Raw genomic sequence first — 17,122 nt, 5'->3', positions numbered from 1 at the left:
TAATAAGTAGAACATTAATTTTTTTTTTTAAGGGTCAATTTTTCATCCAATCCATAATGTAATGATTTTACATGCATAGAGATTCAATGATTACTTTTAGCTTTTCTTTTTTATATATAAATTATTAGACTTTTCTATTGTAGGAATATATTTTTTATTTCAGAATTTAAATGTTCAATTTATTACAAATATTTATTTTAGTTGTTGTATAGTTAAAAAAAGATCCCAACATTCTGAAAATCAAGGAAATTCTCCATTGATACGTGGGAGCACATACAGAAGGATGATTTGGCCTTTATCCTCATGGAAGTGACAGTATCTCAAACTGTGAGCAATTTGAAAAGCACTTGAATGAATCACGAGTTGACAACTCTTACAAATACTTTATATCATATAAATGATATTACTTTTACTTTAAATTCCAATAATATTTATTCATTTTCTTTCTTACATGTTCACACAATAAGAAGACTATAATAAATAAAATTTCAATTAAAGTATAGTCTTGCCTTTGCAATAATTTTATATTTACTATCACTGGAATTTAAATAATTTTATTGGAAACTAGACGGTATATAAATGAGTTTACTTAATGTATTTTATGATTTTTATTTTATTTGAGTATTTCCATTGATTTTTTGTATTTAAATGCATGTACTCATGAAAGTTTATCATTTAAATATCATCATTAATTTTGTTATCAGGATGTTGATGAGATAATAAACTTTTCATCATGTGGGCTCATATTGATATTGTTTTATTTTTAATATTTTTGGGATAATAACTTATGAAGTACTGTACTTTATCTTTTTTGTATTTGAGTACTTATATTTTGATTTTTTTTAATTGAGTACATGTACTTATAAAATTTGATCAATCAAGTACTTTCATAAGTTTTTACTATTAATTAGTTGACATGTCATTTATCTTGAATACAAGCAGGCTTATATGTTCAAAATAACCATCACATTCCCATTTTCAACATTTTTTAAATTTCATTTTAGGAAATTAAAAAAAAAGAAGTTAAAAAGAAAATCTATGAAACTAATCATTTAAGTGAGTTTATATTTTCTTTTATTTTTTTTGTTATTTTTATACAAAATTAGTGCATGCACTGCAATAGAAAATAAAAGGGTTAGTGGCTTCATTTGTCATTGTATGATGAAACAAATATCTAATTTTTTTACGTTTTTAATTGTCTATTATGGTATCTAATCTTCAATATATTATTTTTTTTCCATTTAAATTTATAGAATTATATCCTTCATTTCAAAAACACCCTTGAATATGATAGGAAAATTATTCAAAGTTGCTTAAAAATGCTGTAAGAAATAAAAAATATTCAAAACTATTCAACCATGAAGATTTTAAGAAACAAATTTAACATGCAATATAAAGTTTTAAGATCATAGACCAAAATAAACATATATTAGATTGTTTAGTTTATTATAAAAAAATCATATATATATATATATATATATATATATATTCTAGCATGTATAATATTATACGTATTAAGTATAAATCAACTGCAACTTACTATTGATATTAAAACAAAGTCTTAGCATTCATATTAATTAACATCTTAATTTAAATATACTTCTAAATAAAAATTTTAAACTAAAATAGTTAAACTTAATAATTTCTCAATAAAATAAGTCTAAGCTCTAGATTTAGAAAGTATATAACAGCTTAATAAATTAGAAAAAAACACTAAAATTTAATATTTGAAAGAAAGTGCAAAATCATTAAAAATATATATATGTATAAAAGTGCAAAATCATTAAAAATATATATATATGTATATTTTTTTTAACTCTCTTCCCCTTTTTATAGTTGATCTTGAAAATTAAAAGTTAAAAAAATTAATTACGGTATCAATCAAAATTAATTTTCATATTATCAACTTCTAATTAACCAACCACAAATCTATAATAAAACCTAAATATTAAAATTTTAAAACAAATATCTTTGAGTTGAATTTTTTTTTTATTAGGTTCTATTGAAAATATATAAGACAAATTAATCAAAATCTTCATTTAATGGGTTAAACAAAATAATAAACGGGTTGGAAAAAAATAATTTTTAACAGACCAAACCCAAATAAATTTAAATAGAAAAAAATAAATCTTTGAAGACACCAAACAGCAAACACAGGCCCACCCCCGATCCAGCACAAGCACAGGTTTGAAGTCAAAACCCAATTTGTTTAAATCTTCTCCCATGTAAGAAGTCTTGAATGTTTTTCAAGCTCAATTTATGTAAAGATTATGAAATTTTTGTATCTTTTCAATACAGAATAGTATTTTTTTAGAAGATTTTAAGTTTCATGCTAACAAAAAACCTACTGAAATCAATTTTTCATTCAATTACAATTTATTTAAATCATATTAATGTTAAAAAACACATGCTCGAGACTAAATTACAACAAAGTTTTAACAAAGTAAGAAAACCCCACCTAATTTGAACACAAATATATCCATTAATCAATTTCTTCAAGTAAACACATACTCTGTCATTCTTCCAACACCCAATTATCGAAGTTTGGCAGATTAACTTTAGCTTGTTTATTAGTTGCAACACCCAACTTCATTCCAACAGAAACTAAGGTCTCAAGTGACCTGGCACTGTTTGCTAGGAGGTCTTCATCTATTTCAATTGCATCCTGCAAAATAACAACCCGGAGATTAGTTGTGGGTCATACATTTGGATACCAATCACACATTGTGCTAGCGATGCTTTGGTTAGAGTTTGAATGTGGAAAGCTGAGCTTCTTAACCAAAAGAAACTTCCAGAATATTTGGGAAACATCCTACCGCAATAGGCAAAGCACATGAAATTTGGGAGATTGTCAACAAATGACAATATTTGACATTGAAGTTCAGAAATCATGGCGTACCAGAGATACTAGAGAGGAGAAAACACAGACATTTTCATTGAAATAGGCAGTATCCGAAATGCAGTTCTACACGGTACTAACCTTTTCAAAGACGCAAATCACTGTGCTTCCACCAAATGAGAAATATCCATACTGTAAATTCAGTACAAGATACCAATTAAAAAAGCCACCATCTTATATATTTAGAGACAAACAATATGTAAAACATAGTGATAGAGATTGCTCACCTCGTCTCCTTTCTTGACATGGTCACCTGCCTTCTTCGAGAAGGTGATGCTGCCAACCATGGTTGCTCCTATTGCAACAAATGCCACCTGCAGCCAAAATGAAAAAAAAGAAGAAAAAAGAACTCTTAATGTTCAATAACTGCTAGTTGAAACTAAACAAGTCAGTTAATCCATCCTAGGAATGCAAAGACAGCTCTTCTTGTTTACTCTTGGACAGCTTGACATAAAGTTACGGCAGATAGAAGTTTGAAACAAGCATAACAAAAGGCATCTTTGTATTGCAGAATGCAAAGAACACGAGATATCTGAAATTGCAAATTATAGATACTCAACCTCACCCCTAAAACCAAGCACATATACACAGAAATGACAAGAATAGATTCAATAATCTTCCAGTAAATATCATTAAGTCTGAATTGTGAAATGAATATAGAGAAAAAACACCTGAAGTTTGCATCCATGCCTTTCAAGTTCATACCAAAGAGCAACAAAATCAATGTTCCAGAATTTCTACGATGTCCTCAAGAAAAGAGTCACTGGATCTATGAACAGTTAGCAAAACTTGGTTTTTTGATTTTCTACAAAGAACTTGTCTATATGAAAAGAGGTAAGAAGTTCAACTTTGTAAAGTCAGATGATTGTACCTTTCCAAAATGTGCAGTAGAAATAATTGATACTTCTCTCTTATTCTCAGTGAAAACATTACAGTACTTGCTGTTGACAGCTATAGGATTAACCTGGAAAACAGAATGAGATAGATATCAGAGGCAACTTAATAACATATAAAAGAAACAATCACAAAAACTAACAAAACAAGTTCTTAGGTTTTATACATACCGTATATAAACACCCAGGTATCTTTACAAATTTCTCAATGGTTCCAGAAACTGGAGAATGAAAACGGTGATAATCCTGCAGCAATTGGGAAAAAATATATATATGAAGAAATCAGATTACACAGTTTCAGGAAGTTCAGGTGTTGTTGGAATGAGAGAAGTCAGTAGAAAAGAATAGAAGCAGAAGGGTCTCATAGTTTCCTAAATGGCGAAAAATTTCTCCCTCTGCTGGTCCATTATTCTGTCAACAATAATTTTTCTTTTTCATGGATGAATTTCCAAATACCTTCTATGGTCTCCTATGTGTGTGGGTGAGCAGGAGTTTGGTTGGTTGAATAAACAGATAAATAAACCTGCTATTGCAAAATTGTCACATTTCTCTCCTTATCTCTGGCAACATTCAAACTAGGAATAAAGTAAGGTCTCTCCTTGAACTTTCCCTTCTTATTTATATTTTCTACTTCTCTGCTTCAACAACTGAAACAATGCCACCTCCAGAGTAGTATCATTGGACCAATCAGGCACTTGGATCACTTACTTTTCCAAAACTTAACTTGCAAATTACTAAAGGGGTATTGTATGAAGTACCTGTGGTGCCAAACGAAATATCACCAAAGTACCATCAGCAAAAGCACTTGAATATGTTTCCTTTCCTAAAAGCCCTTGTACAGAAAATTTGCGGCCCTAAAAATTAAAAAAGAGATACCAGCAATTAACTATTATTAAACAAGCAAATCCAATAATAATCAATAGTAAATAACAGAAAATATTTAAATAAAAAAATACACACATTTTCAACATGACTTCCTCCATTCACCAAGTTATCTATTCTACTCCTACTTATTCCACTGGAACACATACTCGCTGACAAGCATGACGTTTTGATCAAGGGAGGAGGGGTGTTGAGAGTGACAGAAATCAAGCATTTTAAAGCAGGCAGTAGAAATACCTTGATCCAAAATCTTTGACCATCTTCTACCGACTTAAAAGCCATAAGACGGGAATCAGCTGCACATATGGCAACATCATCACGTTCCATGGAAGCAATTGGTCTTGTGCCAGGCTTTAATTCTCTTATGAAGAACTCATTGAATGTCTGCAAATGGAAGAAATCCAAACTGTATGTAATTATGAATCATTAAAGATACACGACGTAAGATTTGCAGTAATATTCAGAAATCTGGTGCCACAGTTTTATTTTATCTCATAAAATCAGTATATGCTTACCTTAAAATGCTCCAAAGGGTACTTCACTTCAGCCAAATTTATTTGATCCTACAACACCATAGTTTATCATATACAAGAAGTGAGATAGCATTAGCATGTAGATGACCATATTGTAAGAAAGAAGAGCAAGAAGCCAAGGTTTCATAACAGGGTTTGCTTTTGGTAGGTAAGTTTAAACACAAGAATATGAAGAAAGCCAAAACATGGAGATACAACTTAATGCAAAGGACTTGTGGAATTTGAGGGAATCAAGGCTCATTCATGTTTCAGTTATGGCATTTGATTCATTGGTAAATTAGTCTAATTATGAAGGAGATCTCACAGCAACAAATAACATATTGATTATTTCTACTATACTTGCACTTCTATTGCATTAAGTCATAGCAGTTTTTATCCAGAAACACAGAAAAATGCAATCATGTCAAGCAGTCAAAGCAAGTTCCAATCACTGTTTGTATGCCCTTGCAAGCAGATAAGGATGCACCACAACAGAGTCATGCACCCGTGAAATACATTTTGCTTCTAACATCTATTTTCTTGTGCACGGGTGGAAGTGACAAACCACATATTACGTGATTATTGGAGGACAGCTTGGGGGATTACATGACTAGTTTTTGTTTCAAATTATAGATACATCTCTCTGAACTCAATTGAGACACGTGAGCACATCTTTATAGGATACAGCGATCCTCTTTCTCGTAATAATATTTGCTAGTCTCCATTTCAGAAGAAATTTGGCTTTAAATTGCCATCTTAGACTTTGCCAGACCATCATCTTTATAATCTGAGAGACTTCAGATTCCAGTATTCCTTTAACTTCAAGAAAAGAAGATTGTTGATGTGATCAACTAGTGGTCCTGAAATTTTAATCCTCAGAGAAAGGAGATTGGTGAGGATGATGAAAAATCCCAGGGGAAGCATTGCGGAGTTAAGCGGGCATGGGTTTTCAACCACTATCTTCATTGAAGCAGTTTCAATTACACAGAAAATTATAACTTGCAGCTGATTTTGTTGAAGGATTTCTGTGGTTCCGCAAGTATTAATAGATGGCATGGTTTCTGCAGCATTCCTTAGTGATCAGGTTTGCTCATAATTATACATAAGTTGTTGCTGTTTGCTTTATATGTTTTTGATATCACCAGCTTTTTATTCTATAAATTTTTTGTCCGAGTCTATTAATTATAGGATGGGGGTCTAGTTTTGTGCTTCTTTTCTCCTTTTCCTCCGAGATGTGCTCCATAGGTTAAAATTATATGTATTGGTATAGGTATTTGAGTTTGAACACATGACAAAGCTAAAAACGTGGTCCTCCTTTCCTAACATCAAACATACATAATTCTCATTTGATAATGAGACCACCACTTTGTTCACTTGGTTTTGGTGTTAAAACTAGATAATCAAAGTACAAAATCTTCCATAATGCCTTAGCCCCTAAAGAAACCAATGCTATATTTTCTTGAGGCCAGATTTTTATTTCCTTATAACAATCAATAAGTCTTACAAGTGCAATGAACTTTTTTTTTTTTTAATGAAACCAGATGGGAGAAAAAATCACTAACTACCTCATGGATATCTTGGCAACATAATTCTTTGTAATAAATTTTAAACAGGATATATATTCTGGGGAGACTCAAAAGTGAGCCCACAGTAATCAATGACATAATCAGCAAAGGCTAGATGAACTTCAAAAGTTCTTTCAGTCTTCAGCTCAATAATCATGAGATGAAAACATTTAAAGGATTCTTCGTTCATCACGCAAGACGATCATACCTTGAAAAATTCAACAAACTTTGGAATGTCTCCAGCAGATTCAGTAGTGTTCATTTCCCTTCCCTGCTTCTCAGAGATGCTGAGCAGGATTTCCTTTGCTCCTGCATCCAAATTAGCCAACCAAATAGTGCAGCTCTATAAGAATAAAAGCATTATCTTCATAATAATAATTCCAATAACTATTGTATGATGATAAGATGCATAGAACCATCAGCAATGCTATCCAATTAGAATAGTGAGGTAGATGGGGAAGATCAGAAGACTGACAAGGAGGATTCAACCAAAGACAAATAGTTGGAGCTGAGCTTAGATGCATTTGGAGGTGATTGCATGCCCTTCAAGACATTTATATATGCTTTCAAATATTTATTTTACTATTGTTGTTTCAAGAATTACTCAAGAAAGGAATGCCAGTGGAAATTCGCACTTTCCTTGATCACTGATGAGGACCATGTGACTTTCTCATATCAATAGAATAAAAGGCAAGAGGGTGCATGCAAGTACACAAGAAGAGCAACCTATTTTACCACTCAATCTCAAGATGCAGTTTTTTGTGCCATTTATGTAGAATTCAAAATTTCAACAATGAGATAATGTAGAAATGCAACTGTGCAAGATGATCATACAACGAAATCTTGCAATACTTCATAGGGAGTTTGTACGATATCCCTCCCTCCACACACCATGAGTGAGAATTATCTTTTTAGAGAGAGGGAGAGAGAGAAAAGAAAAGAAGGGAAAGAGAAAGAGAAGTAAAAAGTATTGCCCAGGCTGGGAATATGGAGAAGATGCTTGGAAAAGAAAAGGAGGATAATTTTGTATACATATCAAGTATTACTGCTTAGGAAGTAATAATACGAGGGGAAAAAAACCACACATAACATAATAGCATAGAAGAAACGGAAAGAATTATGTAATGAGGACCAAAAATGAAAAATAGAGCTGAGAAAAAACTTGAAATGCAATTAGATACACTTTCAAGAGGATGGAACTTCCACAACCATCATTTAGGTTTCATATGTTTCCTTTAACCCTCTTTCAGTTTATTATTGGTCTAGTAAGCCCACAAGAAGGCAAATTCTTCAAAGTAAGATTAAAAAATTATAAGCAAAGTCATCCATATAATCCATAAAAAAAAAAGGGTTGATCTTCATGTTTATTTTATAGTTTCCGTGATCTCATCAATTTTTATATCAATACAGGCACATGTGCTCGCATGATTTTTCAACAGTGTATTGTTCACTAAAAACTTCCAACACTAACCCAACATTTCTTTACCTTATTGAAATACATTAAGTTTTCAAAAGAAATAGAACGTGTTTGCTGCAATGATGGTTTCTATCAAAACAGCATAAATATAGAGATCTGAATTTTCATAACGAGAGGATAAAAAAATAAAGTAAAAAAGCAGGCTTGTAAAATGGTTGGCATTTGTTTCATGGATGCTGCTTTCTCCTCCAGGTAACTACACTCCTAAGAAAGAGATCCCAAAGAATTTAAAATTTTGTGTTTGCTTAACAATAGAGGATTCCTAGGTGAGTATCACTTTTCTGTTCATTTATTCATTGGAAATCCTAGAGCATTTCAACTAAATCACCATCTTATCCTCTATAAAAGTGAAAAAAAGAAGTAACCAGACACAATAATTCTTGAAACCTCACATTCTTGGCTAACTTTCCCCTCTGATTCCATGAACCATACACCGTCTAGATTCTAAGATTGAAATGGAAGGGAAACTTCAATGAAAGAAAAAGGCCATGGGAGAAATTTATGTTGGAGCAGGATTGGGATGAAATTTCATAACCAATCTAAAACTTTGAACGTCTATTAATCAAACCTAAACTTCAAGTCCATCCTAGCAGACCTGAAAATCTGAAGCCAAGATGGGAAAATTTGACAATCCATCACATGAACAAATCTATTTGTCAGGAAAGAGGAGAAGGGGAGACCATAAGGTGAAGTGCCATCTCTGGCTGGTAAAATAAAAATGAACAAATCTATAAACTAGCAAATTTCTTTTCAAAATGAACATTGTTTTTCATTTGCAAAAATTAACCCGTACCTTTGTCCATAAGGTGAAGTCCTATCTTTGACTGATAAATTGCTCTCATTGACAGAACAATCTTTTTATCAATTAACTCCTCCACTAGCCTCTTTGTCTTCCTATCAAATACCTAAAGCATTAAGCTGTTAACTGAAAGTTTATGTTCATGAGATCACAAATATAATTTAATGACATCTGGAATACTCAGAGCTGTTCAAATGCATAAAACTTAGTGCACCCATGGACAAAATAATTTAATGGGGCATCTTCAGCAGAATCATTCCAGAAAAACATAGGTATTTTGTTAATTTATGTTCAGAATAAATTTTGAACAATTATAGAAAGAAATAGAATTTATTTAAGAAATGAACTTTCTACCCATCCACCTGCTTAGTATTATTCAACCACAAGATTCCAAGAAGTTGTTGACAATGGATTTCCCCATGATGCCCCATGAAAAGAACATTTCTCAACTTTGTAAGAAGTATATGATGACAACAAAACAACACTTACAATCTAGAGAAATTATTTGGAATTAACCACAATAAATAAAAAGGGGCAGCTCAGAAGAACTGGGATATACAAGTTTCATTGGTTTACACATTTTGCAATGTGGTACTGGACTTGAAAGGGGAGCTGGTACTCAGAAGTCTTGAACAAAGTGTTGCATCTTGAAGTTGAAAACTACTACCATACATAAATTAACTAGAAATGCAGACACAAACAAGACTGTCATATAACACCAAATTCAAATATCTGATGTGAACTAACCCAAACTATAGAAGCTGTAAAGAAACATTAAGCATTCTTAAAAATGGCCTGGAGGAAAAGATACCAGAATATGTGAAGCACTTGAACCAGAGTTCAAACCAACATCATATGATGAAAAATGAGCCCATTCACTCAGTTTAAACATCCACCTGTCAAAATATAAACTTAATCACCCATCTCAACCGAGACATAGAGCAATGTAACCATCAAAATAGGAGAGAACACAGAAGGAGACAATTCATAAAGTTGACATTGAGGAAGTTCATACCCATAAGAAGCCTGTTTATCAGTAAGAAATCCACCTGTCATAACTTGATTTCCTGTTCCCTCGTCAAAACAAAGACTCAAATGGACCAGGGTATTTAGCTTATCAGAAACTTCAAGAATCTCACCACAAACAGGGCAGCAATTTATAAGAGGTTCGCTGCAATACAGGAAATGCATTAAGAGATGTACCAGGAAAGTAACTTGCATCTTACTTGAAAGGTCAGGATCAAGAAACCTGCGCATTCTCAGCATATAGTATTGGGGAATAAACATTGGGATGAGAAGTGTTGTGAATAAAATGGCAAATATTTGCAAGCAAGCTGAAGTACACAGCCAAACTCAACTCCTCATTTCTGTCTTTTTTTTTTTTTTTTTTTATTGGGTGTTTTGGGGGGATTGGTTGAGAAACAGGCACAACAGATTCACAGGAGATGGTCCAAAAAAGAAGGGGAGGGGAAAAAATGATATTGCAACCTGCAGCAAGCTATACAAGAAGCATCTTTTATGCACATAGGCACCAGAATATAATACATTCATAATTCAAGCTTACTGCCATTAAATATAGAGGATTGTTACTTTTCTTGTTGAAAGGCAAGAAGTTCAGCCAACTCATCCATGCTTACAGCATCATCCCCATTCTTGTCAGCAGCTTTAAAAAGCTCCTCTTTCTAGTAAACAGGTAAAATAATTCCAAGTCAAGAATACTACAAAACCATGTTTAAAGTTAAGCATATAGTATAGGCACTCAATGATTAGGATGGCTTTCTGAATTAGAAAAAGAAATGGAATTAGAAAATGTAAATTGATTGTTTTTAGAATCCCAAACTTCAAATAAAAAGGTCAAGGTGTCGTTTAATAATACCCATAAAATTCAAATTTCTGAAATTCACATCCCAAACCCAAATACAGGTCTCCAAACTAACTCATATGTCTAGCATGTTCGTAATTTAGAACAAAATTAAATATGAAATGCATGCAAAGAGCTAAAAAACAACATAACTGCTTATGGTCGAACCTTGTTCTCTGCCACTTGATTGCCAAAAGCCTTAATTAAGTCAGAGAACTCAGAGAAAGAAAGCTTTCCATCTTCATTGTAATCCTGCGTACAGCATATGGTCACAAAAACTCAATACTATAGTGTTGTAAAGTAAGGGAAATAGTGGTGATTTGTTAGCATGGATTGTACATGAGACATTGGCATAGACTGATACAAGTAATGCATTTCAAACATTCAAATAGGAGTTGCCTCATTCCATGGCTAAACGTCTGGTTCTATGGAAAACATAATTACAAGTAAATCACAAGCCGGCTCAAGAAACCCAAGTGTATTTGCATAATACTATAAAAAAAAAAAAATAGAAGCTAAACAGGGCCACGCAAATGGGCACTGGAAAATCTTTCTTTCCAATCACCTGTAAATCTTACAACAGCCAGCTAGACTTGGCATGCAACACCACTTTAACAACTAATCATATGTCTAGCAATATGGAAAAGGAATGCAGGATTATGCAACATACCATAATGGCTAAGATGCGTCTTGCAAAATTTTTCTCTGTTTCAATTGGATCCTGTTGATAATTTCAGGTAATGTTAAAGATGATCAACACATCCACGAGTCTCAACTACTCAATGGAAGTATAAGTTGTGTACTGCCCACCTCAACTGAACATGACAGAGAAATTCTGCCAACAACTTTACCAGTTGCTGCTGGGTCAAAAAGTTCAAAAACTTCAAAGTCAGAATCTGACTCCTGCAACAAAATAGAATTCATGTCAAAGGAAAAGAAAGACTGAAAGTATATAAGAATAAAGAAAGATATAAACATTATGCAAACAGCAACTCATAAGTTAACCTAGATTTGCCAAAATGAAATGAGCATCTCCAGATACAATGATATGAATGATGTCAACAAGAAAGGAAACCATAAGGAAAATGAAAAGGATATGTTAAGATGCAACAGGTTGTGGGAAAATCATTTTTAAAATCATATAGAACATCTTGCAATCAGAGACCAGGAAACATGAGAAACATGAGACTTCCAAGAAATCATACCATTTTCCTACCAATGTCCAAATTTGTCTATCTTGACTTGAAGATGAATGAACCAAAAAGTGTAAGATCCTTTTTCTTCTTCCTTTTCTTTTATTTATTTATTTATTATATTGCAATAACTTGGCTCCTAGACAATATAAGTTCCAATAGACAATGCCCCCTTCCACTTATAATACAGAAACTATATATGGCAGATGTGCAACATGAATAGAATCATATAGATTATATTTATGAGGGAAAACAAATACGAAAGGCAACTTGCATCACACAGATCTGACAAGAAACAAATCCTAGAGCTGTTACCAACTCTGTAGTGAATATAAGGGAAAGAAACAAATGAGAGGAAACCTTTGATATGAATTTTAAAGGACAGGGTCCAGGTGATAGAAGATCAGTACCACAATGTTTTGGAATCTCAGAGGAAACATCACCAAGTACAACCAGTTACCCACCAGGGCAATGCCTTCAAGAGCAACATGTGTAGGAACTAGGACCCTTTATAATTTAGGTCAACAGAACTCCCAACAAACAAAGAGCTTTTCTTGCTTGTTGCTTTCTTATAATTGCATGCTTGAGCACAAGAATACAACAATGATCTGCTCTCTTCTCTTCCCTGACCAGAAAAATCTTCATCAAAATATCTTTCATTTTCTACCACCACTAGGATTTTAAATACAGAGAACTGTAAGGGGAGAAAAAAAAATTTAATGAGCAGAAATAGATAATGGTAAAGTGTCTCCCTAAAGTAAAAGACGCACGCCCCTCTACTTGTCCAAAGGCATGCAGACTCGACCAAAAGTTCTCCTCGACCAACATGCTTTCTCTTGCAAAGTAGATCCAATCAAACCCATCAAGGACAAGCCTGTCTTCTAAGCACCAGACCCTTCCTTCTCTTGCCACTAGCAATGTTTCCTTAACCTGAGTATGTGCTTCAGTTAAAACTCATTCATGAATGAAAGCAGGTCTCGACAAATAATACTCAACACAGATCCTTCAACTCCCTAGAATAAAAATTTTCAATCTTCTCCAAAATTTCCTTCTGATATCAGATTCCTTAAAAGGCTTCAAACTTTTACCTTCGCCTTGACAGGCTTGACGCTTCAGCCATTTTTATCAAACAATTTACATGAATCTTCATCAAACAAAACCAGCAAAATGCTTCATTGCACACTTATTCCACTCACAATCTAGGAAGGAAGTTAGAAGCGCAGAATCCCAAAGGGCAAGGGACTCAAAGCCCATTTCTTTTTAAGGTCTAGGTTGTTACATTCCCCACCCACCCCCACCACAAGAATCTTGTGTCAATGAAGCTTGCCCCTATCAAAGAAAGTCAATGCGCGCTAGCCCCTTGTAAGCAAGCATAGGTTTTTGTACTGTGGTCTCTGGTTTTTGTGCTCACAAAAGACATTAGACATAGAGCATGAAAAGAACCTCTTCAACAAGGTTCTGAAAGGTATCCTCCCAATCATGCAGAACAAAAGTCTATCAATCCTAGAAGCTACAGCAAGCCTACCAGAAAGAGACCATTGAATCAAGCAGCACAACATGGAACATCCCTCAGATTATGATGCAAAATGTAATGAAACCATCGATGATAAAATCTTCCCAGTTTTTCACTTGGTATATAAACTAACTGATATTTCCCCACACAGAACTTAGAATCTCAAGTTTATGTTAGCAAAAAAAAAAAAAAAAAAAAAATTCTATGAACTTGAGTTCCATACCTAAAACTAGTAGAAGAAGCTTCCCCTGTTACTTGGCTATATATGCATATTTTAAGTTGGTGATTCAGTGAAGGACTTTGAACGTCATAACAAGTAAATGGAACATGATTTTTCTTTCAATTGCATGGTATATTTTGTTCATTTAGCTGTGTCATGCAATTATTGACTTTTGAATTCTTTGGATAGCTGATTTCTTAGAATGAAAGGAATCTCAAATGAATTTTACGAGAGAGAAAATGAAGGATACCTTTCATGAAATACATTGCAATCAAGCACTAATTGCATAATAGATGTTTTCCATACAACTCCTAAACTTTCCCCTTTTCTCATCACTGACAACTACGGAATTTCCTTTTGCAATGCTATCGACTAGTAACTTAGTTTAACTTCGAATTCTCTCCAACCATTGACTGAATTTTCTTTGTCTAGCACTTGGCAGGATAAAAACAGAGATGCTTTAGCATATATGCTAATGGTTTTATAATTGCAATAAATGTAAAACTCCACAACATCACACGCCCAGAAATTACACATATTTTAGCATGCAGTAATTCAATGATACTGTTGTTTACCTGTGTGAGAAGTTCAAGCAGATCAATCTCACAATATCCAACAAGGTTGTTCTTCGATATTCTATTGGTCTGCATCATTATAGAAGAAATTACATGATTATAATATTATCATAGCAAATCGACTAAAGGAATGAAAAGAATGCTTTGAAATAAGGGAACAATTGCAAAAAAGCAACCCACACAATGAAATGAGGTTTTGAAAACAAAAATTCATAGCTGAAGCCAAAATGTGCTCAAAATTGAGCACAGACAACCAGATTACAGTAATAGTTAAGACATTTGAAGTGTTGTACATAATTTCTTCAGAAAGGACAGGAAATGGAATTTCACAACTTGCTAGAAATTTAAAAAGACAGTGAGTCAGGTTAGAGACTTCATAGTTGATAATGGATTGTGCCCAAAATTGCAAGGGACAAATATTTTGTGGTATACATTACACTCGTATCAAATGGAGCCCCGTGGATGTCCATCAAGCTCTATTCATTGGCATGGAGGTAAATCTTGTCAAAAAAGAGAAATGGTATAATCACATGGACAACGATCCAGTGCTGGATGGAGTCCGTTTTGTTAGTCATGACTTGTAATGTTCAACCAGGTCATAAGAAATGAAAAGCCTTTAATCCATGCAGGCACGGGGAAGGGGAGGGAAGGGCTTCGTATTAGAAAAATTAAAGGGCATGCAATAGATTGGTCAAGAGTAAGGTGATTGCAGACCTCAAAAACAGAAATCCTGGCAAGACGAGGCCCATTTTTCTCCAACAGAAGCTTCTTTTCCTGCATGAGAAAATCTCAGGTCAGTGTTTGTTTATTATACTATAGACGCCGCATTATCCAAGATAGCTGATTTCTCAATTGTAGAGAAAGAAAAATATAGAGTAATGACCGAGTTCCAAACAGGTTTTTCAGTCCTGCAAAACAAACAAAGCAAAGAATGAATTGATCAATTAAAAGAAAAGGCAACAAGCTAACATGAAAGAGAGAAAGAGGGTGTTGGTAGTTAAGTTAACTGATCGGAAATATGGGTACGGAAAGTCTGCTCGCCAAAAGAAACACAAGCGAGCCACTTGTCTTTGAATTGCTGCATATCAGCGCTAATTAGAGTGAGAAGAGCAATTCCAGCGAAATCCTCAGCGGAGACGAGTTTGAGAGCGGAGGAGGAGCTTCCATTTCCTCGTGAAACAGTAAGGCGACGGAATACGCGACTGATATGAGGACGTTTAATTCGAGAGGAGGCAGTCGAACCTCCTTCGGTATTAGTAGTTTCAGGCAATTCTTTAGAGCTTCCGTGACCCATTCTCTCTTTCTGTACTTGTCGTCGCTCTCTGATCTCTAGATGTTGAAGAAAGAGAGGAGAAAAGAGATATCCTAAAAGATCCAGGACAAGAGGGAAAAGAAGAGGAAGGCAGGTACCCGGTGGGGTCCACCCCAGCAGCTCAGTGTTTATTTTAACTAGTACAATGAACATTCCGTTGAAAATATGTAAAGCCACTTTTTAATATCTTTTCACTTTTTATTTCCAAAACTAACCTCAATGTTTCAAATTACAATTGTAATTATTAAAATTAAAAGAAAAAAACCTTCTCGGCTCGGCGGCTGATGCCATAATATTTATTTTTTAAATTTGGTTATTGTTTCAAATGACATAGTGTTTTATTCTTTATTGGTAATTTTCTCTTAATAACTGGTAATTTTCATGTCATTGATTTGTTTACTAGATTGGCACCAATAGAGAGGCATTTATGGTAAGAAAATGAGGTATTTTTTTAAGGTATCGGGAGTGAGATAGTGATTTTTTTAAAAAAATATTTTTGATATAAATATATTAAAATAATTTTAAAAACTTTTAAAAATAATGTGAAATTAAAAAATTAAATTTTAATTTAAATATAAAATAAGATTAAATTTAATATCAAACATTTTCAGAATTCAGTTGCTGTTGTTTTTTAAAGTGTTTTTTATTTATAAATATATTAAAATAATATTTTTTTATTTTTAAAAACATTAACTCATTGAAATAATTTTAAAAAAATTAAATTAAAAAAAAAACCACACAGATACTTATTCACAAGAGAGATTGTGCCATCACTGGTTCTGAACCTTAGGTATGCTCATAGAATTTAATTAAAAGGTTGTGAATAAAGTGATACGCCTTTCTATTGTATGTTGTGAGTTTATGCTACTCTATGCAAGTTGAACGGGTGACAGTGACTAAAATTGTGTGATCACAACTTTCATCTTTTGGGGCTGAGTCAGGACTTTATATGTATCAATATAATGGTTTATTTCTGTTCTTAATTGTTTATGCGGGTGGTTACTGTTTATTTTTAAAACATTGTTTTTAATATTAATGTAACAAAATAATCTGAAAATAAAAATATTAATTCAAAATAAAAAAATTTAATTTTTTTATAAATTACTTTTGAAACCCAAAATGTAATTGGACTCCCACATCTCCATTTACAAGGAACATGCATTCACCATAATTTCAACTAATCCAGGAAAAGCAACAAGGTTATAAGGTTAGAGAGACTGAGAGATCGAGATTTTTTTTTTTTTTTTTTTGATAATTTGAGGTGTTTAGTTAGGTTATGTATATTATAACTAATCCTTCAATTTATTGAATATTTTACAAGTTTAGTAGATAGATAAAATATTATAGGGGAATAAGCGTGAACGAGATTTGAATCCAGAATGCATAGGTAGAAAAATTCTGTCAAGACCGCTGAATTATAT

At 33.1% G+C, this 17,122-nt stretch overlaps 1 protein-coding gene across 4 annotated transcripts; it reads right to left on the bottom strand.

Moving 5' to 3' along the window:
* Window positions 1–2,345: 2,345 nt before the first annotated feature.
* On the bottom strand, window positions 2,346–15,869 carry LOC105133395 (phosphatidylserine decarboxylase proenzyme 2-like). 4 transcript variants are annotated; one of them, XM_011037366.1, is made up of 20 exons: window positions 15,397–15,869; window positions 15,273–15,297; window positions 15,104–15,163; window positions 14,390–14,458; window positions 11,699–11,791; window positions 11,559–11,609; window positions 11,057–11,140; window positions 10,618–10,709; window positions 10,043–10,198; window positions 9,839–9,923; window positions 9,022–9,133; window positions 6,960–7,060; window positions 5,190–5,237; window positions 4,912–5,058; window positions 4,551–4,646; window positions 3,964–4,038; window positions 3,771–3,863; window positions 3,127–3,213; window positions 2,981–3,031; window positions 2,346–2,665 (listed from the first exon to the last, which is right to left on the bottom strand). In XM_011037366.1, exons 1-20 carry the CDS (start codon window positions 15,852–15,854, stop codon window positions 2,516–2,518), a joined length of 2,133 nt encoding a protein of 710 aa, XP_011035668.1. In that variant the 5' UTR covers window positions 15,855–15,869; the 3' UTR covers window positions 2,346–2,515. The 4 variants fall into 4 exon arrangements, with proteins under 4 accessions (XP_011035668.1, XP_011035669.1, XP_011035670.1 ...); XM_011037367.1 differs by having other exon boundaries at window positions 15,285–15,297; XM_011037368.1 differs by lacking the exon at window positions 10,043–10,198.
* Between the last annotated feature and the right edge of the window lie 1,253 nt (window positions 15,870–17,122).

This window comes from Populus euphratica, unplaced genomic scaffold (assembly GCF_000495115.2).
Source record: "Populus euphratica unplaced genomic scaffold, PopEup_1.0 scaffold33.1, whole genome shotgun sequence".
NCBI classification, from domain to species: domain Eukaryota; kingdom Viridiplantae; phylum Streptophyta; class Magnoliopsida; order Malpighiales; family Salicaceae; genus Populus; species Populus euphratica.
The sequence above is the reverse complement of the archived record's forward strand: the minus strand, read 5'-3'. Positions and strand labels throughout refer to the sequence as shown.